Raw genomic sequence first — 24,871 nt, 5'->3', positions numbered from 1 at the left:
ATTGTGATTTGTGTCCAAAGAAAAAAAGGCTTTTCGAATCCAATGGGAATTGATTGGATGGTTGGATGGTTGTGGTTTGCTATTGCTGTGATCTCATGTGAGTGACAGGTTGTCCCGTCTTCACGCCAGTAAACACATCATCAGAGAAGAGATGTCATTGCAACAGGGAGGGGAAATTATTTTGATTAAAGATTACGAGGGCACATTCATTTTAAAAATGAAGTAATGATGTGCGCAGATAAATCGCTTATACAGCAATATTTCATAAAAAAAAAAAAAGATTGTCCATTTTGATATCATGGTGACTATAAAAGGGACAAGCCCCATCTCAACTTCCTGTATGAAATATGTAAACATAGGAAAGAAAACTGCACTCGTCAAGTAAATTCATGGGGTCTTTAAGAGCTCTCTCTCTCTCTCTCTCTCTCTCTCTCTCTCTCTCTCTCTCTCTCTCTCTCTCTCTCTCTCTCTCTCTTGCTCTTTCTGTCATTCACTCTCTCACCATCTGACTGCAAGCACAGTTAGTCCACATATTGATTTGGAGGGTAATTGGCTTTGGTAGAGTGAGAGAGAAAAAAAACAGGTCAGGAAAGGGAGATAAAAATGTTGGCGGCTAAATAACGTTGTACTATTGGATTCTTTAGGTTTTGGTTGGTGGCTGCGATAAACACGGTAGATCTCCCTAGAGTGAAAGGTAGGGTTCGATAAGCCTGTGCACATTCTGTGCTTGCAAACGAGGCCAGTGCTTCTGGAGCGACCTCTGTACTGCAGCTAGTGTGTAATGTAACACAGTCCATTGAGCTCTTCTACAAAGCACCACCACATTATTTCCACATTAGCCTATATTGTTATGTTAAAAAAAATCCACATTGAACATAAAAACCTGACAAAATTGCTCATTCATAATACAATTTACGAAGACAAGCATTTTCCAAGCATTTACTCTTTAAAACCAATTCAATGCTTCATTAACCAGTCTAGAATGCACCTGGCTCCCCGTTACCAAAACGATGCAAACAGCCAAATAATTCTGGAGGAGATAAACAACACGAGCAGGAGCCCCGGCGTTCTTTTCCACCTTGTCCATGTGCGCTTGTGCCAAACAGCTCAGTCTGATAGCATTACTTTAGCAAATTAGATCTGCTCCAGGCATCTCCACACTCGACTGTGTGGCATATCTGGATTTTTCATGACAAGGCAGAATGAGGATTTTGATAAGCACCCAAGATAAACAAGCAAAAAACACATAAAATACATGTGTGTACACCTTCTAATCACTAGGTTTTTAAATATACACTATATTGCAAAACGTTTTGGGACGTCTGCCTTTACATGCACATGAACTTTAATGACATCCCATTCTTAATCTGTAGGGTTTAATATGGAGTTGGCCCACCCTTTGCAGCTATAACAGCTTCAACACTTCTGGGAAGGCAAGGTTTAGGAGTGTGTTTATGGGAATTTTTGACTATTCTTCTTGAAGCGCATTTGTGAGGTCAGGCACTGATGTTGGACGAGAAGGCCTGGCTCGCAGTCTCCGCTCTAATTCATCCCAAAGGTGTTCTATCGGCCTAAGGACAGGCCAGTCAAGTTCCTCCACATCAAACTTGCTCATCCATGTCTGTATGGACCTTGCTTTGTGCACTGGTGCGCAGTCATGTTGGAATAGGAAGGGGCCATCCCCAAACTGTTCTCACAATGTTGGGAGCATGAAATTGCCCAACATGTCTTGGTATGCTGAAGCATTAAGAGTTCCTTTCACTGGAACTAAGGGGCTGTAAGGGCCGCGAAAATCTCGTTCCAAGGAAGGTAACGAGCTGCGGTCTGAAGGTCGTTGCGCATTTGTGTTTCAGCTGGGCAAAATGGATTTCATTCTAATATATCTTTAATCTGACTCAATTTATCATATTGTCGAATTTAGGGTAGAATGCCAATTGGTTGTTTGGTCATTTATATTTAATAGTTAATCATACATTTAATCATTCCGTTTTAACCCTTTGTTGCAATTATACCGTTCCGTACTGAATAGTTAATAATTACAGAGTAATTCAGAAAGGATCAAAATGTGACATTTATTAACAGTCAGGTAAATGTATAATGCCAATTACATGATCAATTCAAAGATAATTCGTACATAACATCAAATACTCAGTAGTAAAGAATAAGATATCGATACCTGACTTCTGAATATTACGTTACGGGCCGACCTCATTACAGTATTGCACCCCAAACTCATTGTTACATCGCTTTGAGTAGTTCAGACCAGACGAAACCTCTTTCAAATGGAAACATCTGATAACAAAAGGAATTTAAATTGAGTCGAGCTCCCATTTGCCTGGATTGTAAGAAGAGACCAAATGGCTCCAAAAGTCACACCCACCGTCATGTGTAAAATATCTCTAAGCGCTAAAAAATGCTTGTTAACTTCTTGTATACTTCTGTGGTTATAAGATTTTTGTACCAGTCGCACTGAGACATTTCAAACGATATCAAACACATATAATATTGTATAGTGAGAACTGACATTAAATCCAATAGATTTTGGGTGAGATCTAAGTGATCTCTCAACATGAAGTGGAATAAGATGGGGGAAGTTCGGGGCAAGGTAAATACATGCAAAATAAGGCCATTCTCAGTTGATTCACTCAGTGGGACGTCGGTTGCGAAAAGAGTCCTCTCAGTGAGTAATTGTCTTTCGCCAGACAATCTGAAGTTTTCACAGTCTTTCAGTCCGCCTTTTGATCCGTTGGGTCAAACCTTGGTGGTTTCCATGGGATCACAATTAGATGTTGGTTTGTAGTCTTTAAGATGTAGCTCAGAACTTGTCTTTGTACAGTTAGAAGCTGTAGAGACCATGTAGGGGGCTCTATGTTCACTTGCTGGACACTCCGTCTCACCAGATGTGTGTAGCTTGAGCTCAGCAGGTGGATGAATGTGTCTAGGTGTTCTACCTGTGGTTCAGCACAGCATGTGGGCACTGTTCATAGAGTCAGTCTGGGACCTTGTGACTTGTTCAGTTGACGTGTCACTCCTTCGTGAAACTTCTGCTTCTGTGGCACCCTTCTGACGATAATCTGACCAAACTTTACATTTGGCACAACACAGTCCTGGCAACCACCAAGCCTAGACTCGTCCATCAGATTTTCAGACAGAGAAGCGTGATTCGGCACTCCAGAGAACACGTCTCCACTGCTCTAGAGTCCAGTGGTGGCGTGCACTACATCACTGCATCCAACACTTTGCATTGCACTTGGTGATGTAAGGCTTGGATGCAGCTGCTCGGCCATGGAAACCCATTCCATGAAGCTCTCTACGCACTGTTGCTTCCACTCTATTATAAAGCCACTAACAGTTCAAGTCAACTCAAGTTTTATTTATAGAGCGCAAGTTTAGTTGACTATGGAATATTTAGTCGTGAGGAAATTTCATGAATGGACTTATTGCACAGGTGGCAACCTATCACGGTACCATGCGTGAATTCACTGAGCTCCTGAGAGCGACCTATTCTTTCACAAATGTTTGTAGAAGCGTCTGCATGCCTAGGTGCTTGATTTTATACACCTGTGGCCATGGAAGTGATTGGAACACATGAATTCATTGATTTGGAGTGGTGTCCCAATAATTTTGGCTATATAGTGTATCTTTCAAGATACAAAAGTAATTTTAAAACATTTTATGAATTTTTCATTTTTAGGGAGTTTCACCACAGGATTTTTCAACCTGAAACTGCCCTTGCCATAAAAATGTCAAATTATATGTTATTTCTGCAATATTTATTGAGATTTAATTACCTTTACACAAAGTCACGAGGGTCTGATTTTGGTGGACAATTTAAAAGATAAGTATATATTAATAAGCAGTGAAGCTTTTTACGCCCAATAACTTAATGCACTTGCCCTTTCAATAATTTATTTATTAGAACAGTTGTATCACCATAAAAAAAATTATTTTATGCCCACCCGAAATATCAAAATTAATTCTAATTCTGAATTGAAAAACATACTCATCATATAAAAGCTGTATCCAAATACTTTAGAATAAATGTATAGATATTCATATGCACACATGAGCAGGCCAAGATCACCAAAGCACAACCAAAGTTGTTCAGGGTGATGTTTTTAAAGATACATGATTTCCTCTACAACATCTCATTCAGATTCCTCACTGTGTTTGCACTCTTCAAATGAAATTTATGCTGTGCTGACTTTAGGTTCTTTCACAGTGGAAAACCCATGTTTTTTATTCCTTATACTCAACCACCCAGAGCAGAATCCATTTTCTGAAGGGAGCAGCATTATGTGTGCCTCTCTCGTTGTAACATCTGAAGTGAAACACAAAGCATGCAATTTTCAACCCCAAGCTTCCAAGACATCATAATGGGTAATAAATGCTGCCATATTAAAGTGCACGCTTCACGTGTTCTACGCATTGTGGGAAAAACATTTGACTCCTGTAGTTTTCTGCATTTCTGGGACATTAATGAGAATTTACATTGAGGTATGCTATAAAAATTGTGAAATCACAATTAGAACTGATTACTTGTTTACCTTCCCTCAGCTACTACAAGTAAACGCAAAATCTACATTAATTTGTTACTCTGCCTTCATTTGTTTAATTTCTTGGCTAATTACCATTCCTTACGCTCAACTTTAATAGAGGGGAGGATGTGAACCATCCTTAGATAATAATGACTGATTATTGTGCCTCGAGATGGAATTTTGCTATGTCAAGGACTTCAGTAAATCTATTCAACCCTCTAGAGCCTGAAATGTCGATTGCACAGAGGACTTCTCCATCCCTACACTTTATCGGGCCTGAGAAAATAAAGTAGATAGTGGTGAAATGTGGCCACCTGAATGTCCCCAAAGTTCATTCCCTGTGTTCAATTTTCAATTTTTCGGTTTGAATCCATCACGCCTCAATAATATAGCGGGGTCCTTGTGCACAGAGGAGCCATATATCTAGCTCCCTTTTCTAATCTCAGATGTCGTTAGAATGATTTAAATTCAATACGATCTTGAGTCCACAAATTAGAAGATTAAATATCTCCACTGCATCATGGCCTTATCAGAATTATTGGACTTGGGATTAGTTATTTCTGTTTTGCTACATCTTCTACATCTGCAAATAGAGTTGAATATTATTTGTTATGACCAAGAAGGATGCAGTTATGAGTGCTATGAATGCAAATCATATTTGAGTGAGTATACAACAACATGCACAGCATAGCAAATGTAACCATACGGGAGATTCAAATACAGACAGAAAGACTCTTGTACTAAGGAGGCCATGAAAAAATATGTTATTCTTTGATTCTTGCAAAGTTCAATGTAATATATCAACAAACTAAAAGTTTCAGGACAGTACAATATTGCTTTTATACAATAAACAAGAAGTTAATATTGAGTAACTTTATTTTAGACACATAATGCCAGTCTATTTTTGCTCTGCCATGGAAAACAATTCCAATCACAGTAGCTTTGTTTCCATCCAAAGTTGCGAATGTAACTTATGCGCAAAATTGCAATATCGCATAAAACGTTTGCGAATAAAGTACCCTTTCCATCCAGTGAGTCGAAGAGAACATAATCGGGGGTCGGCTGCGCCTCTGCCTTCGTCTTCAGGCAGGATATGCAGAGTCCGGACCCTCAGATTGCAAGCTACGGATGGGGCCTATGCCAAAGTACTTTATTGCTTGCTGGGTTGTTAATAAATGGATAATTGTCACAGTATTTATTCTCCCGAGTCTTTCTGGTAGAAATAAATCCATGCAGTACTGATAAAAATGTCATGCACTTCTTTCAGCAGCTATCTCTCTGCTGGACTAAATGCATTACATTTTTTATCAGTATTGCATGTTTTTATATAATTTTCACAAAATGCTAGCATGTACTGTGAAAGTTGTGAGGCCCTTTAATTACTGGTCTTGTATTTGGCCCTACATCTGTCAACAGTTGCGCTTTGGAAGTTAAAATGAGTTGTTTATGACTTCAAGGCTCATGCAACGCCTCAGTGCAGTGAAAATCAAGCCGCACCAGCAGCAGGGCAATCGGGTCTTATTAGAGCAGAGGAGATAATGATGACCGGGATCTGCAATCATTATTTGTGTCAAATCCTGGATTTTATGCACTGACAATGGTGGATATCTACAGAGGGCCAAATCTCCATCAGTCTCTTAGAAAAGGGTTGTTTACACTCAATTTGAACAAAGCCCTAAGCTAAAACAGCTTTTTAGTGACGCAGCCCCTCCATTCCAAACCAAAGGCTTTGTTCAGGTGTTATAAACCAACTTGTTCCACCCAAACCGTTCATAAAACCTCTATCAATGACCCGAACAAAGGGATAGTTCACCCAAAAAGTAAAATTCTGTAATTTAATCATCTTCATGTTGTACAGCACTTAAAGGTGCACTATGTAACATTTTTTCAGTAAAATATCCAAAAACCACAAGGCCAGTGTTATATATTTTGTTCAGTTACGTACTTACACTATCCCAAATGTTTCCAACTATTTGTAAATGGTGAGAAAATCGCAATTTTAACCAAGGAACCGGGATGTGTGAGGGAGTCGCTTGTCAATGGCGTCATATCTGCGTTACCCTCGGTTTCCGGTTTTATTCTGCAGAAACGCTTTACTCTCACTGCAGTGTGCAACAAGTGTCATAGCAGCCGCGGAGCGAACGCAGAGAGTAACGTCATAACATCATTTTCAACACACTCAGATGTATCTAATGATAAACAGAGCTGCGTTACCTCATACTCATGACCGGAATAGCGGAAGTGGCGCCGCCGACTGCGGCATAATAAAAGTCCCGCTGCTCGCGAGGCGTGTTGTGTTCATCTTGTTAACAATCGCTACAGCGGCCTTGCTCAGCTCCCACAACACTCGGTCCTGCTCTGCTTCGTACTACAGTAACGTTAGTAATCGCATCCATGATTGCAACATGATTTCTGCCCGAGTCCTATCCCGATTCTTTTCCACCAGCTGTGAGGTGAAGACCACATGTCCCAAGATTCTGTGCTCAAACTTGGCATCATCAAACTACGCCTTTGTTTTGAATAGGCGACCTCTAGCGGACGGAAAAGTTACATAGTGCACCTTTAAAGTGGTTCCCCTATGATTTACGAGCCAAAGAACCACTTTGTAGTTTGGAGTGTAGTTCCAAACATAAAAGGAGATATTACCAAAAAAAAAAAAAAAAAAAAAAAAAATATATATATATATATATATATATATATATATATATATATCCCAGCACACAAGTAAGCGATGCACAAGCACCTGGCCATCCACGTGATGTAAAAGAAAACGTGATTCATCAGACCATGCCACCTTCTTCCATTGCTCTGTGTCCCAGTTCTGATGCTCACGTGCCCACTGTTGGTGCTTTCAGCCCCATACACAGCAAACTGTGATGCACTGTGTATTCTGACACCTTTCTATCACAACCAGCATTAACTTCAGCAGTTTGAGCTATAGTAGCTCGTCTGTTTGATCGAACCACACAGGCCAGCCTTCGCTCCCCACGTGCATCAATGAGCCGTGGCAGCCCATGACCCTGTCTCAGGTTCACCACTGTTCCTTCCTTGGACCGCTTTTGATAGATACTGACCACTGCAGACCGGAAATAGCCCACAAGAACTGCAGGTTTGGAGATGTTCTGACAGTTTTCTGATCACAATTTGGCGCTTGTCAAACTTGCTCCAATCCTTACGCTTGCACATATATATATATATATTTATTTATGTTTCGAATTTTTTTTTATTACTTCAGCTTACTTTAATTCAGTTATTTGCAGAGGTAACATTTCTCATTTTCATTTAAGAATACATTTTTTCATCTAATTATTATAATTTATTTGATTTCAGCTATATTAATTTTTGGGTGAACTATGCCTTTAATATCCATCATTTTACCTGGCAGGTCACCTTATTGTGACAGCAAAAAAACATACAACACAAAACATCAGAAGGCACAGAGCTATATTTCTTAATTGGTCCTGACTGTGTTTCGACATTTGGATCTGAGGGACCGCTCTCAGCTCCTGCATTCAACTTCCTCTTTCCTTTCCCTGCATTCGACAAAGCTATTGAAAATGAAAAGAGGAAAAGGCCACATGAGGCTTCCCCAAACAAGGTTATTAAATGGCCACTGGATCAAAAAAGCAGTCCCTGAAATGCTTTTTAGTCCATCTTGCTTTTCTTATTACTGCTGCGTCTGTTTACAGCTGGGACAAAGGCTTCAAACAGCCAGTGGCCTGGGGAAAGACACACGAGGGAAGCAGCTCTCCCTGTTATTTTCCCCAACCAGATCTTGTCTGGTAACACAACTTTATCTCTTAGAAAAGAAGAGGGGTAATAAGGTCAGTCAAGCCCAGGAGACAAGGAAGTGAGACTCAGGAGAATGAGCGTGTGAATTTTCTAGATAGTGAGAAAGAGAGATGGAGAGAAGGACAGAGGGACAAAGGGAAGGTAAGAGACAAAAGACAAAAGCCACAAAGTGCCGTGCTTTATGAGCGGAAGTGACATCACAATGCTCAGTCTGTCTATGCAGACAGCAAGATCTGACTACTGGAATTAACTCATACAACGTATGCATGATAATTGCATCTGAACGCTGTGAGTGACTGCACACAACCATTTTTATTTTCACACGATATCAGGAAGTAATTACACACAGTGTGCACATCATTCTACTTTTTAAATCACAGAGCCATCCAGCAATGGATTATGCCACGCAGCTGCAATTTCAGATGAAAATAACCTTGAGTGAAAACACCTTTAATTACTTTATAACCAAATTGGGAAACTCAAGCATTAAAACCATGTGATGTTCGAATATCTGGATGCTTGTTACCTAGGTTTAAGATTTACAGCGGTCTACAGCAGTGTTTCCCAACCGGGGTGCCGTGTGATGAGAGCAGGGGTGCCGTATAAAAGTACTTCAAATATATAAAAAAACATAGCAAATACTGAACCGTACCGAAACCGTGAACCTAAAAGAGCGACAATTTGACATTAATTGCTTTCATTCTGAGTATAACCAACTGAGTTTATTATATAAATTACTTTTTAAAGATACTATTACATTTAATTAGGGATGGAAATAACAGGAATTTAGGAATTTATTTGCAATTATTCTAAACGAGCCTGGTAACATTAACGGGGCTGTATGCGTTTTTCTGAAATTTAAACTCGCGACTGACACCTGTGGCCAAAAAATAGAACTGCTCTTATTTTCTGCTCGCTCTCGCAGCGGTGGTGACGTCACATCTGCAGACAGCGCGGGAAAAACCTACCCGCCAGAAAATAGGAAAAATAGGATACAGGCTTATAGGTGCACCCACTGTGAGCGGACAAGGTGTCAGTATGCTCATCAGGAGATGTTTGAGTCTAAAATGGTAAAATAAAAAGGCAATTGTTACGTTTATTTTGGGGAAAAAGTTGCAAATAGCCCCTTTAACGATTGTTTTGAGAAGCCTTAAAGGATAGTTCACCCAAAAATAAAAATTGAGTCCTCATTTACTCACCCTGGTGTTGTTCTAATGCTTTCTTTTACAGAACACAAAAATATATATATATTTTTTTTAAATCCTGCTCGCACTCGCATCCATACAATGACAGTGAATAGCAACCAGCAAAAGTATCAGAATAATTCCATAAAAACTGTGCTGTATTCCAAGTATTCTGATGGTGTATACAAAGAAACTGAAATAAATAAATAAGTGTAATGTTGACAGATTTGAATGTAAGGACTCGCTTTGTTGTTGCAACAACTGGAACAAAACCGAGATATTTACCTCAAAGAAGAAAGCATGTGCATTATTGTTTATGAGCTGTGTTTCGTGACATGTTTTATTAATCTTGATTTCTCGAAATGGTGCGCTTGTGTATCAGTCTGTGATATTTTGCAACTGTTCTTTAAAGCTTGAAGCTGCTTCCAGTTCACTGCCATTGGATGAGTGAAAGCAGGATTTTTTTAAATTTCTTCTTTTGTGGTCTGAAGAATAAAGAAAATTACAGCATTAGAACAACACCAGGGTGAGTAAATAATAACTGAATTAAAATTTTCGGGTGATCTATGCCCTTTAAGAACAACATGACATTTGGGCCCTGTCCCAAATGGCACCCTAAACCCTCGCGGTCTTCCTACGAGTCCGCACTTTCATGACGTAAGCCGCTTTAACTGTCGGGAAGAAGTCCACTGCGGTACCCACAACAGTGAGGGCTCAGCAGAAGTGCGCATCGAGGGTGCATTTCGACCGCAAAGGGGGCGCTCGCAAGCACCCTTCTGAGACCTAAAATGAAAAATGGGACACCCTACGGTCTTGTATTATGGTTACGGTAAGTGCATATGAAGTGTGCCATTTGGGACTGGGCTATAGTAGTAGTTCTTGGTTTATGGAGTCAGTAAGAATATATTGGTCAAGTGTGGCAAGCAGGGCGGGCCAAAAGCTGTGGGAACGGAGCGAGGCCGGTGCCGGGAGTGCTAATGAGCGTCACATGCGCACCACACCAGTCTCGAGTCTCACGGAGGAGCTCCACAAGGATAAAAGGAGGAGTGACGACAGTGCAAGACGAGAGAGGACCAGGCCTGGATTTTATGTTGTTGTTTTGTTTTAAAGGGTAACTAAACCCCAGCTCAGAGCTTAACTCCACCCACTGGCAATATTTGAAAAATGCTGGAAAAGTGGAGACGAATCTAGGGCGGGACTGAGCGGAGGGCGTGCACCTGAGACCCGCAGTGACAGATTGATTGACAGCTGTCTGACTCGCGAGTCGCAAAGATGGAGAATGACTGGAGTGACGCCAGTAGCTTTCACCTGAAGTGGAGGAGGGTGAATTGTCTGTAGACACAGACGCAGAGCCTTATCAATGCGAGTCGCTGGCTCAAACTGCGTTAACTCCCGATGCCGACGATTCTAGTGAAGCAGCAGCGCAAGAGAGAATGAGACACCTGACCTAATCTATGAACAGTCAAATCCTTATACTGAATGCCACTAAAAATAGATCAGATACATGCAATGTATTTTCATTCAAATTAACTGAATCAATAAGCAGCGCAGGACCCATAAGTTCAAACCTAATAGCCTATTATAAACAGATTTCCTCAAATAAAAGTAAGACTATATACGCCAGCATGTTACGGTATTGTTGTTCGTTACCGCGACAACCACTTGCGTGTCAGGGTTTGAAAGTGCGTCTCATGTATGAAACTTTGTACTCTGTACACATGACGGGCGGCAATAATATCGCAAGAAAATCCTGACGTGTACTGACAACTGCATTATTTAACCGTATTTTCTTCATTACAATGTTAAAGCAAGTGTCAAGTAAGTTTCATTCATAATGTTTCTACTTCATGTAACATGACAGTTCATACTGGAGTCAGGCCGTTCTCATCATGTGATTGGGGAAAACATTTCTGAGGGCGTGGTGAGCTCGTGCCAGGGGCGTGGGTAGTGAGCCGTTAGAAGAGCCATCCTACGTCACGATGACCCACAACGTCCAATAGGAAAATTCAACTGCAGTAGCCACCGTTCAACCTTAAGAGGGCAGCACTTAGACGGTTTTACACCATATATTATAGAATTAAAATACTTTATACCCAAATGTCAAAACATTTACTCCAATCAATGAACAGCACTAATAAAGCCCCAGTCTTGCAGATCATTAACTAAAAAAAGTTGGTTTAGAGTTTAGTTAACCTTTAATGTATGCGGCAGTGAGGGGTTGCCAATTTACTTTCATTTTGTTGTTTGTTTATTTTTGGACTAAAGTTTGTTGAACATTCGCCGGTTCCCACATCTATCCTCCCTGAGCCTTGAACATTGTTACATCAAGCTTTATTTTTTTGATTCACTAAAAAAGAATCTGCTCAAAAGTGTTATTCTCTTGAGAATCAGATTGCGTTAGACTCACTGTTTGTTTTTGATCCACTGTATGGAACCGATTCACTATTTTGATCTATTAAGCATTCATTCACACAAAACTGGACTTCATTGGCCCAGGTCCGGTTTTACACGGGTGCTAAGCACTCAAAAATGCAAGAAAGAGCACCCTAAGTTGATACTGTAGTAATATACTGGCGAAACAAATTTGTCAAAAGCTCCACTGCATTTGTGTTTGCGCCCTGGAAAACATCAAATGTATCTATTGACAACGTGTTTTTGCATCGGTGAGCAATGTAGCCAATCACAGACATAGTTGTTGATCTCTTGAACGCAATGGCCAATCAGTTTAAAGGCCGTTTACACTACACAGACAAACGGAAACAAACACATTTGTTGGGTTTTGTCGGATCAGTGTGTTACCCCAGTCTGCCTCTGTTGCTGTTGGTCAGAGTTTTTCACCTGACTAAACATGTTCAATCAGCGTTTGTCAGTGTCTTATGGGGCAGAAATTTAGAAAATTCTAAATCCAACGGCAAACTTGTTTGTTGGTGTTTGTTGGCATTTGTCTGTGCAGTATGAATTGGCCTTAAGTTAGTCCAAATCCACTCACCGCTCAAATTTTTTTTACTCAGGGCTGAGTTATGCAGTCTCGTGAAAATTTTCATTGACCAACTATTGTTTTTCATGCTGCTAAGTGGACCGACAGACAACTGCATTCTGCAAAGTTTCAGAAGTGACATCTACATATAAATGCTATAGGACAGTAATATGACATGTTAAAATAGTAACGCATTAAAGCAATGTAAAGGCAGACTAATAGAAAAATATTTGTAGCAAAATATTTATAGCAATTCCTTTACAATTATTGGTCAAATTGATGAATTGTAATTTTGTAAATAATCTTAAATGTCTCACTGTACACAGATATTGCTTAGCCTACATCTGCACTTTACTAAAGCACCCTCAGTGATTTGATTCTGGAACTGCATTGGCCATTTAGAACTGGACTTCACTAGACAAAACTGTATGTTTTTGATTCAAAAGAACCAGCTCATAAAAATCATTAGCTCAGGACTTCACTGGTTGCACTAAAGATTCTGCACTGAATAATATATGATGCCAGTATCTAGTTTTGTTTAGTGCAGTGTTTTGTCCACATTGTCAGAAGAATGTGCGGAAATAGTTACCGGAAACAAATGTTATAAAAACATTTATGTATTACAGTAATTTTTAAACAATGATTCGCAGTTTCCAAACCCCTCTTCACTGATTTGTCCAGCCCTTTAATCACACCTTTTTTAAAGGAACTGTATGTAAGAAATGTGTTTCAATGAATCATAAAATCGCCCGGATATGTCACTAGACTAGGGATGCACCGAATCCAGATTTTTGGGGTTCGGCCGAATACCGAATCCACTGGTTAAGATTCGGCCGAATCCGAAACCGAATACCGAATCCTACTCCCATCCGCAGTCCATTATCATAGTAAACACATTAATGAAGTTAACAATGTCCACAGCAGTGTAGGGATGCTATTGACCATTAACTGTTTTGGTCAAGTTTACTAAAGTAAACATTGTCGTGTATGTTCTTCTCGCCGCTATTTCATGATGGTTTATAGAAAAATTACCCCCAGTCGTCCTCTGTCGTTTCAAAGAACAACCCAACGGAGAGCGCAGGAGGCGCGCGCTAGGTTTGTGCCGACATCGAGATGGAGCGCCACCATCGTGATGCCACGCCCCCGTTGCGAGTCTGTTGTGTGCGACACACACTAATCCTCTTCTATAGTATTAGTTAAACTAAAAACTTAGCAGGGATTGCTCTGTAAATTAAATTTGAGAATGTAACTAATGCATATATGCTATTTTAAATACTGTAGTCTGCCAGATATATAGCCTAGGCTACATTTTGAAATCATTTGAGGCTGAAACATCCATGCGTGTTTATTTTAGCACTTCGGTCAGTGAAACAACACAGCCTATAAAACAAAAATGATTTTCAGTAAATAATGGTAACCTCAAGAATATATGAAAATTAAATATTAGTTAGAAAAATATTTGATTCATACTATTTCCCCGCAAAGATGCGTCATATATAGGCTACCGCTCTGCGCTTTGAGAGGAATGGGACACTGAATAGACACCTTCTTGAATATCTTCGTCTTCATATGTTCTACTGATGTTGCAAAGCAACACTTGCTGTAAAATGTCTGAAGAGCGGATTTTATTTTCCACAGGGACAAGACATTTAGGCAATGTTTGATTATTCACTGCCAGAGAAAACGAAACTAAAATCACCGGCGTGTGGGAAATGCGCTATTCAAATAAACCAAACTTGACGCGCCTTACCAAGTTTAATAACAAGAACAAACTGTGTTAAATACAATTTGAAGTAAAAAGGTATTCGTCTTACAGTGTTTTTTATACTTTCCCACAATAAAGGATGTGAATAGTTATAATAGACTTATTAGCAAACGAAAGGAAGAAACGTTTATAATCCCCTGCGAACATGGCGACGTGAGTGAAGATTTGGGAAAAGAAACGAGATGTCCATGTCCATTGGGATAAAATGGACTACTAGGCCTATTGTTCAAATTCACGGAAAATCGAGTGACCATATCCAAATCCAGATCGCAAAACAGAATGAAAAAGTGCTATCTGACCATTATTTCCTTTCAAAGCTTTGTGCTTCACTCCTGTGGTAATATTCACGTGAAACAGCATTCACATACAAAACACTGGGTTAGTAAAATAACGAAGTTATTTTTTTAAAAGTAGAAAATAGTATTTATGTAAAGAGATATTTTAAAATAAATAGAGCTCAACTCTTAAGTGGAAGGAACCTATTTTTTCCCCCTCACGTGCAACCTAGCGGATGAATCATTATTTGGGTTAGTAAAAATAACGAAATTATGGTTTTAAGAGAATAGTATATATGTAAAGATATTTAGCCTAGTATATTATCTACCTATTTACCTAATTCCGGTTCTTCAAAGCTAACGGATTCAGTGTATTTTCGTTTTGTCATCTTAATTTGGTAATTATTTAAGTGAAAAATATTTAGTGTAGGCCTATATATTTTATTAATTTTATTTATATTTTATCTGATCTATAGATCTATAGGCTGTTTTACACGGTAAAATAAAATACATTTTGGCTGCTGTCTGTAGATTCCTTCATGCACAACTCTTATTCTCTTGGATGTTTCATATGCAAATGTTTTAACAGCAGCTGTTGTTTAGGGTCCTTGTCATCACGAGACAAATCGGCATTGCAAATTGAACCTGTAGCTCGACTTGAATCGCCTTCTTTTGACTTAAAGTATACTGCCACGTTTTCTGTTCATGAGTTCCATTTTCACTTTCAACAGCGGCGTCATTACGTTCGACCAGCTGGGCACGCATAGTGCAAGCCTATAGGGTTCGGGTTCGGTGGAAATAAATTCTGAGGTTCGGTAGAAACCGAACCCAGTCAAAAAGCCCAATATTCGGCCGAATCCGAACCCGAACCCTGGATTCGGTGCATCCCTACACTAGACATTAAAGGGGTGGTAAACCACGATTTCACTATTCTAACTTTAGCTAGCGTGTAATGTTGCTGCTTGAGCATAAACAACATCTGCAAAGTTACAACGTTCAAAGTTTAAAGCAAAGGGAGATATTTGCTTTTAAAGAAATCCATTTCTAAGAACTACAGCAAACGGCCAGTAGGCGACTACACACATTCCTCCAGGGTTGGTGACATCACCAGGCTCAATATTTACATAAACCCCTCCTCCGAGAATATTAAATAGGGGGGTCGGGGGCGCCATTTTGTATCGCAGCGCTGTTGTGGTATAGTTAGGCTGGAGTGTTGTTGCCGCGATGCCGAGGAAACAGTTATATTCATCCGGATTGCAGGTCTGGGGTACTTGCTTTGTTCAGCCTTCATAGGGACAGGGGTGTGTTGCAGAGCGTTTAACATACAGCATGTTATATGCACGTGTGTATGAGACAGAAGGGAACAGGCGCGTGCGGGGCTCCCGCAGCACATCTCACAGAGGAAAACTTCCATCTTCGCGAGTTCAATGCCGGATTTGCACAACGTCAGCTGCATAAGACAAACACTGCCAGTGTGTGAATGCACGACGCGCGCGGGGCTCCCTCCCGCAGCACATTTCACGGAGGAAAACTTCCACAATGTTCGCGAGTTCAATACAGGATATGCACAACGGCTTGTCCTGAAAGCTGGATTTACAAACAGAAGCTGTTTACGGGCCACAACCTGTAAGTCTGATTTATTTTTCATCGATGTGTTTTCCTGTAATAGGTTGTACATTGTAGCAAGGAAGTAAACAGATGACAACACTGTTCTGCAAACCAGTCTGTTAAATGCTCATTCATACTTAACGTTATCCGACGAACACCTATCGTTACAAACACTAACGTTAAAATCTCAACAGCGAACTTGGCATTAGTGTAAATGATTCTTTGATTAGAGCTTTTATTTGTTGTTTATCTACAGTCTTGCTAAACATGGTTCTGTGTGTGATTTGGCTAACTTACTAGTAAAGCCAGTGTTTAGTGTTTTGGGTTAATAGTTCTCGCGACAGATATTTGGCTATAATCGTTCTAAAAATACAAAAGTAACAGTGCCATTCAGTAGCGATCACTATAGATCCGCAGTCTTTACTCTTAAGGACTGAACAGGTTCTGCTCGATCATCTTCACTAAAATGTTCTGGGTCTGATTTGGGCTCAGATTGGTATGGTTTTATTGACGCCATCGTTTCTAATACTGACCAAAGCACAGTCTACCGGTGAAGGGAAGGGGCGTGACGTTTCCGACAAACGTGCACTGCGGTTAGCGAATCACAACACACTGGGCCAGCTAACCAATCTGAGCCCATTGCGTATTTTTGAGGGACTGGCTTCATACAACCCGGAAAGCATCAGACCGTTTTACAAAGAGGGACAGAGCAGTGTAGAATAAAGGTCAAATATATGAAAAATAATGTTTTTTTTTTTAAAACGAAGCATGAACACATGTTACAGTGCACCCCACAAACACAATCAAGCCTTCAAAAGAATGTGTTTTACCACCCCTTTAAGAAATCATGTTAATTTCAAATATTTATATCACTGACAACAGTAGTCCGGCCAGGATATTGTCATTTAAAAGTGAAGTTGCAGCCCTCAACTGATGTTGATGTTGACATGTTGCGTTTTGGCCTGAAGCATCACCCTCCACCTATCTACCAATCACGAAGTGAGTAGTGTTTCTGCATCCGGGTTGCCAGCTCTGCTCTAGTTACCAGAGCTACAGCTACAAACTTTTTGGATAAAAAATAAAACTTTACGAAACTTAAAAGACCTCGTTATGAATCAGAAAAACGTTGTGACAATGAAAAAAAAAAACTTGCTGTGTAGGACTCGTCACTTGCCATTGGAAGCTCCTTGTAGCAGCCTACGTTCCTGCTGTATCCTGCAGCCTATCTTCTCGCCTATCTGGCAACCTCGAGTCAGGGGGAGGGGGAGAGGGGATACACCGCTCTACAGTAATTTGAAAGTGATTCTAGTACCAGTTTTGGCCACAATCTTACATACATTTCCTTTAACCCTTAATCGCCCCTCAAGTAGGGTTTACATTTGAGTCCCTTGGGGTCAGATAGACCCCAAACTTTTACAGAGCGATTGCATAAGGAAATATAATTTTTTTACATGGAAAACTATATATCATTTTTTTTATTTACTTCTCAACTAGACATTTGTGCAGTGTTTTTGTGGGTATTTGGTAGTTTTTTTTACCTATTTACTGCACAAATACTTAACTATGTCATAAATTGGCTCATTAAAAATCTTTTTTTTATGAAAAAATCACTTGAATGATGATCTTAAATAAATATAAATAGTTTTTGGACATTGCTCTATGTGTTAGGGATAGAATACTGCCATCTTTGTGGAAAAACTTTAGGAATTATAGTTAAAGAGAAAGAGTGCAATGACCACATTATCCAATAGAGGTCCATAGGGAAGTTATGCAAAAAGTTAAGCTGCCTTTCATCTTTCTTTTATTTGCCCTTTTCCCTCTCTTTCTCATGATTGTTCCATGTTGCATTTGTGCTCTAGTATTTGTCCTTCATTTATGTATGGAATTTTTTCTGATTTATGCCAGTTTTGTTGATTGTATTTGCCAGTTTCTATAAAAATGCTCTCTGTTGCAGTCACACACATGTGTGTGTTTGTGTGTGTGCGTGTGTGTATGAGACAGAAAGTTCGTTCCACTTTGTGTTTATGCTCTAGGACCAGATCTTGATATAAATGTAGACATTTTCAGATTTATACTGGATTTAGTTGATTTTTTTTTACAAACAAAGTGAAAAAAAAGCATTTTTTACATTTTCCCATTCATTGCCAAAATCCAAAAAAATGCTCCAGACACCTGTGTTTGTGTTTGTGTGTGTGTGTGTGCGTGTGAGTGAACATGCTTGTTCCATGTTGCATTTGTGCTCTAGTATTTGTCCTTCATTTATGTATGAAAATCTTTCAGATTTATGCCAGTTTTGTTGATTTTATTTGCCAGTTTCTATAAAAATGCTCTCTGTTGCAGTCACACACATGTGTGTGTGTGTGTGTGTGTGTGTGTGTGTGTGTGTGTGTGTGTGTGTGTGTGTGTGTGTGTGTGTGTGTGTGTGTGTGTGTGTGTGTGTGTGTGTGTGTGTGTGTGTGTGTGTGTGTGTGTGTGTGTGCGTGTGTGTATGAGACAGAAAGTTCGTTCTACTTTGTGTTTATGCTCTAAGACCAGACCTTGATATAAATGTGGAAATTTTCAGATTTATACTGGATTTAGTAAAAAAAATTGACCAAAAAAGTGACAAATTTTTATTTTTTACACTTTCCCATTCATTTTCAATGTGGGGTCAATCTGACCCCGAGGGACTTAAACGGTAATTTTTTTTTACACACCTTTAGAACAACCAAATCAAGCCCAGATTTTTTGTGCATGTTTAGATAGATTATTTAGGAAAAGTCACCGAGTCTCATGGCCCTGAGATGAAGGGAACACTTTTAAAAATTGGAGGAAAAGTCCAGTGGGGTCAGCTGGACCCCAAGGGAGGATTAAGGGTTAAGTGTTGTGTTATCTTTTTGGCCATTATTGAATAGGACAATAGAGATTTGACAGGAAAGCGTGGGGTGGAGAGAGAGGGGAACAGGATCAGCAATGGACCTCGAGCTGGGAATCAAACTCGGGTCGGTGGTGGCGCAGTTGACCTGTATGTCACTGCACTAACCCATGCTGACATCTCGAATCACACTTTTAAACTAATTCCATTTTTTGTTGATCACATAGCTCTACACTAAAAAAAAATACTTGCACTTGCCTACTGATTTAATATGAAGCAAGCAAGTGCAGTCTTAATGAGGTCTAATGCAGAGAATTAGAGCTCCAGCATTATGAAAATACAGTAGACTAAATACCCCCTCTCTCACAGCAGACTGACACGTCTTTGATTGAATGGGCATTTTGTGATACTAAGAAGCATACATTTTTGAGCTAAATACAGTACTGTTCCTTTCCGTAGCGATAAAATGTAAAAAAACAAAACAAAACAAAAACACCAAGGAAGATGAATACATGCAATTTCTATCCTTCCTCATTCCCTGCTTTTCATTCATCTGTTGTACCTTCTGCATTAGCATTGGCTGCAGCAGAGCAGATGCGCTCTCCACTTTTTTGGGGGGAACATCAAGGGAAGTGAATTCAGGGACTTTTATCTCCTTAATTATGTAAATTATATGCCACTGATATTCCTTATCAAGACTAGAGGAAGCTGTGTTTCTTCCCTGGCAAGTTGCGAAGCGCGAGTCTGAATCCATTCATGCTGAACAGTTTCTCCAAACTTGGCGAAATAATTTCCTCCTGACTTACAATAGGATGGAAGAATTCTCGCCTCATAACTCATTTCTCAGATACGACTCTAAATCAGTGCTGCCTTCAATTGTGTGCTGCTTTCTCTTGCACCCAGTGCCACAGCTGTGTAATTCATCTGGAAGGCCCTTAAAGCTCGCCTGCTCTGTGAAATTCTTCGGCATTTACAACTGTAGTTGCAGCTTTATTCAAATATTGCTTTTAGCATTCTTCACACAATATCTATCACTGTTCAATTTGCACACCATTTACGCAAACATCTCTCACTTGAACTCAGGTACGGTATTACTTGCCGTTCACACTCACTTCAGAGATTCAATTTGAAATCAAAGCGGATGATCAGAGAGCAGTGAATTTTAACACACCGACAATGAGACTTCTGATAAAAATCAACTGTTTTGCAATGTGCTACATATTTTCCAAGGATTCCTTTGAGGGTACGTGCAATCAATTATATGCGGAATGATGTAGTTGTTACCACTTAGCATCTTATTGGCAATCTTTAACATCTGAAGCAGGTCCTGGGAAGGATTGTCAGCATTCATTGAGGTAAGAACTGATCAAAGTAAACAATTTAAAAAGGTTCTTTATTGCAATAGAATGACTAATAAGCTTTAGGATCATTTACAGAACCAACATGGACCGACAATAATTGCTATATGAATCAGCGGCTTGGATTTTGAAGAGTATAGTTGCTGATTGCATCAGGAATTCAAGTCGACATGCAGGGGATAACAATAACCCGAGGTTACTGAGGTTACTCAAATCCGGTTCCAGAACTCTTAAAGACCCTCAAGGAAAGCCAAAAACTCACTGGTGTAATACTTAATCAATCTTTCACAATCGTCAATATTACTGACACTGCATAAAAGAGCATAAAACAGTATGTACCTGCTGTGAAATTGTAGCTCGCAGAAAATCCCATGGCTTCCAATTCACCATCCGCAACAAATTTTATCCATAGGTAGCGGCCGCTCGATCTGATATATGGAGGGCTCTGCTGCCCACAGTAGCGTCCAATTATTGGAGAAAAGCCAAAGGGCCCGTCCCGGACTTCAATGTGGTCAAATTTACATTCCCATGAAGGCTCTATTGAATACTTTTCATCAAAGAAAAGATCAATGCATTGTCTCGGGGGAGCTGCAAAGGGAGAAAAAAATCATGAAGACTGACAGCTGTAATTTATGATGATGAATGATGTCATATGTCTAACATACTCTCATGGCAATGCCTAACTGATTTACGTTTTGGCAAATTGCTACTTCGTATGAATTTGTATAATCTCATTCATACCCTTTTGTACAATCTGCTTATGCCCCTCTGAAAATCACATCGTACAAATTCGAAAGAACTTGTTAAATAGTTACATTTTTGGCCCCACTTTATATCAGGTGGCCTTAAGTACTATGTACTTACATCAAAAAATAAGTATAATGTACTTACTGTGTTCAAATTGCATTGCAAAACACCTTTGCTGATATTGAGGAGGGATACGGGTAGAGTTAGGGACGGGTGTGGTGATATGGTTAAGTTTAATTGTAGGGTTAGGTGTAAGGGAAGTGTCAACTGTGTAATTACAAATGTAACTAAAGAAATTAATTACGGACATAATTACAAGCAGGTATTTTTTTTAAATGTAAGTACAATGTAAAAACATGTATGTACACAATAAGTGCATTGTATCAAATTATTAATTAAAATGTTAGTACATAGTAGTTAAGGCCACCTAATATAAAGTGGGTCCACATTTTTTTATGAGATTGGGTTGGGTATGTCTGCCATTATTAGTATATACGAATGAAGTTTGTGAGATTAACTACATGCATTTATTGCTATTGAGAAAAAGCACAGTAACATCACAATCATAAGGAAGGAAGGGTGGGAAAAATATACGTAATCAAAAGAAATTAGCTCCAAACATTGAAGACCACAAGGGTTTAACAGTGGGATACTAATACGATCTCATAACATTTGTAATCTTATTATGACAGTAAAAGATTATCATGTGTAAACCATCAGATTGCAAGACAATTGCTACTAGCTTCTAAGTTCAATTCGATTATCAGCTAGCAGCAGCACTGCAGCATACAGTCCAACAGATGTGACTGAAAGACCTATTTTATTTATTTTTCACTGAAATCTAATTGTGATAATCAAATTGACGTTCAGATATTGAGAGATTGTTGATCTATCTATTATGAATGCAAATGAAACACTAGTATCACAGTGGTGCTGCATAGGATTAACAATCAACTGATTGCTCCTGCATCTTTCAGGCAACTGCGCTACTGAACAGTTTTAAACAACCCCCACCATCCAAGTGTCACATGACAGATTTGTTTGTGAGCTGCATTTACTATTCAACCAAGGTTTATTTTTTGTGTGTGTGTACCTTCAATGATGTAGATGCATTCTCGCTCTGGGGGGTATTTGTTTGGGTAATTGGGTGAGGTGAAGAGGCCTCCCTCTGGTTCTTTCACCCAGGTTCCACACTGCCCTGCCGGCTGCACTCCTGAATTGTTTTTCACTGAGAGAGAGCAGTCAAATGTCAGAGATTGCCAGGAAACATGGAGATGGAGAGTGGGTGGGTATTCTGTGACAAAACATCATTACCTGCTTCCTTCTTTGTTGCCCCAGACAACCCAAGCATGAGAAGACCTGCAACAACTGCGACAAAAGATTTAAGATCAAAACAGCATAGAATCATGTGGACTCATTATAAACATGGATGTTGTTTCCACATATATTTATGTTGTACTAAATCACAAAACAGAAATACTTTAAGGAATGGTTGAAAATTAGGGATCTGAAACCTTTTCCGTTAAAGGGTTAGTTCACCCAAAAATGAAAATTCTGTCATTAATTATTTACCCTCATGTCGTTCGACACCCGTAAGACCTCCGTTCATCTTCGGAACACAAATGAAGATATTTTAGGTGAAATCCGATGGCTCAGAAAGGCCTCCATTGGCAAAATGCACTTTACACTCTCAAGACCCATAAAAGGTACTAAAGACATCGTTACAAAGTCCATCTCACTGCAGTGGTTCTACAATAACTTTATGAAGTGACGAGAATAGTTTTTGTGCGCAAAAAAAACCTAAATAACAACTTATATAGTGATGAACGATTTCAAAACACTGCATCATGAAGCTTTCGAAGCGTTATGATTCAGTGAGTCGATTCAGCGGTTTGGATCGCCAAAGCCACGTGATTTCAGCAGTTTGGCGATTTGACACGCGATCCGAATCATGATTCGACTCGCTGATTCATAACGCTTCGAAGCTTCATGATGCAGTGTTTCGAAATTCGGTCATCACTAGAAGTCGTTATTTAGGGTTTTTTTCGCGCACAAAAACTATTCTCGTCGCTTCATAAAGTTATTGTAGAACCACCGTAGTGAGATGGACTTTGTATCGACGTCTTTAGTCCCTTTAATGGGTCTTGAGAGTGCAAAGTACATTGTGCCAATGGAGGCCTTTCTGAGCCATCGGATTTCAACTAAAATATCTTCATTTGTGTTCCGAAGATGAACGGAGGTCTTACGTGTGTCGAACGACATGAGGGTAAGTAATTAATGACAGAATTTTCATTTTTGGCTGAACTAACCCTTTAAGGAATTTGATCTATAACTTGGAAAAGTTACTTATTTATATTAGTTTTAAACACAATACAAAAATAAATGCAAAATAAATAACTACATTTATTTATTTGGGTATTTATTTGTTATGGATATACTGTAAATTTGGGATTTTTTATTTTTTTTTATAAATTTAGCTTAAGCTAACTGTTTTGTAATATGTAAGAGGCAAGGTGGTTTGTGGATAGTAAACCGTTGTGGATAGTAACTGCTTGACCAGCTGGTAGCCGCTTTGTTTCTTCTCCTTAATGCTCTATCAACTTCAACTAGCTATAATAACCAGCTTGTAATGACCATCTTGGGCAAGCTAGAAACAAGCTACAAAGAACCAAGTAAAATCAAGCCTAACTTTAAGCTGGTATGACCAGCTCAGCTGGTTTGTTGTTGGTCCAAACTGATTTACCAGCTCATGGACCAGCAAAACACCAACTTGAACCAGTTAATAACCAACTTGCACCAGCTAATGATCATCTTAGACCAGCTAGAAACCAGCTACCAGCTTAAGATGGATTTCCCAGCTTGGAACAACACGTAACTGGGAAAATGATACTCTATGCTATGTCATGATGCATATGCAGTTGCATCACTTAATTTAACCCCATAAAATGTAAATCAGCCTACAATTACACACAAAGTTCCTAAAGGAATAAAGGGCACACCGGTAAATGCAGATATAGACCTCATGCATAAAATGAAACAGAGAGAAGAGTTAAGTTAACTGGCAGCTAGACTCACCGTGAAGGAACCTGTTCCCATGTACCATGTCTATTCCTTTCACAAAGGGCTTTCTCAACTAATTCCATTTAGATAGGAATACTTTCAGAAGAAAAGATGGATATTTCCAAAGAAGAAAAAAAAAAAAAAAATTCACAGCATTTATGTCAACAGCCCTGAATTCATTTCACTATATTAATCAATGACAATGGAGATTCCAGCGGAGATCCACAACTATGCATTAGTAGTTTCGTATAAAACCAGAAAAAGATGTAAACATTTCAATCCAAACGTTTCCAAACCCCTCTGGTGCTTATGATGGATTAATAGGTCCGTCATTAGCTTTTCCTGATCGCTCCACCTTTCCAGTCACCACGAAAAGATTCGCAAAAGGTTGGAAAATCTTCCATCCATCTCTAAGGAACACTTATCAGAATATCCATTCCAATTCATTTTTCCATGGTTGAGCGAAGCCAACTTCAACAACAAAACTCACAGCGACAAGAAACGTGTTTCGAGCCTCATTCCAGTGTTTCCTCGGCAGTAAATGCAGTACACAATCCCGTTCCAGCTTCCCTTTACATCAAAGAGTTAATTCATATCATCGCTCCTCTCCGGCCATTCATTATTTTCAGTTCTTCAGCAGAGTTATGTCAACATGATGCGGCAGCACACGGAACTGCTCGTCATATCCACTAAGATAAGGTTGTAGATGCTCT

At 39.5% G+C, this 24,871-nt stretch overlaps 1 protein-coding gene across 1 annotated transcript in view; it reads right to left on the bottom strand.

The window, feature by feature from the left end:
• The window catches only part of neto1l (neuropilin (NRP) and tolloid (TLL)-like 1, like), a gene marked incomplete at its 3' end in the record, with an annotated part of 146,837 nt that extends 122,524 nt beyond the window's left edge, over positions 1 to 24,313 (bottom strand). Inside the window, exons 1-4 of the mRNA XM_079806729.1 lie at positions 24,174 to 24,313; positions 22,413 to 22,466; positions 22,192 to 22,326; positions 20,691 to 20,939 (exon numbers count right to left, since the gene is read on the bottom strand). Of these exons, the coding sequence (XP_079662855.1) occupies positions 20,691 to 20,939; positions 22,192 to 22,326; positions 22,413 to 22,466; positions 24,174 to 24,201 (466 nt within the window). The 5' untranslated portion in view covers positions 24,202 to 24,313. The remainder of the gene's footprint in view (positions 1 to 20,690; positions 20,940 to 22,191; positions 22,327 to 22,412; positions 22,467 to 24,173) is intronic.
• Positions 24,314 to 24,871: the final 558 nt, after the last annotated feature.

Source organism: Gobio gobio (genome assembly GCF_949357685.1).
Source record: "Gobio gobio genome assembly, chromosome: 23".
In the NCBI taxonomy this organism is placed as follows: Eukaryota; Metazoa; Chordata; class Actinopteri; order Cypriniformes; family Gobionidae; genus Gobio; species Gobio gobio.
Note: the sequence above shows the minus strand (reverse complement) of the source record. Positions and strands in the feature narration are given on the sequence as shown.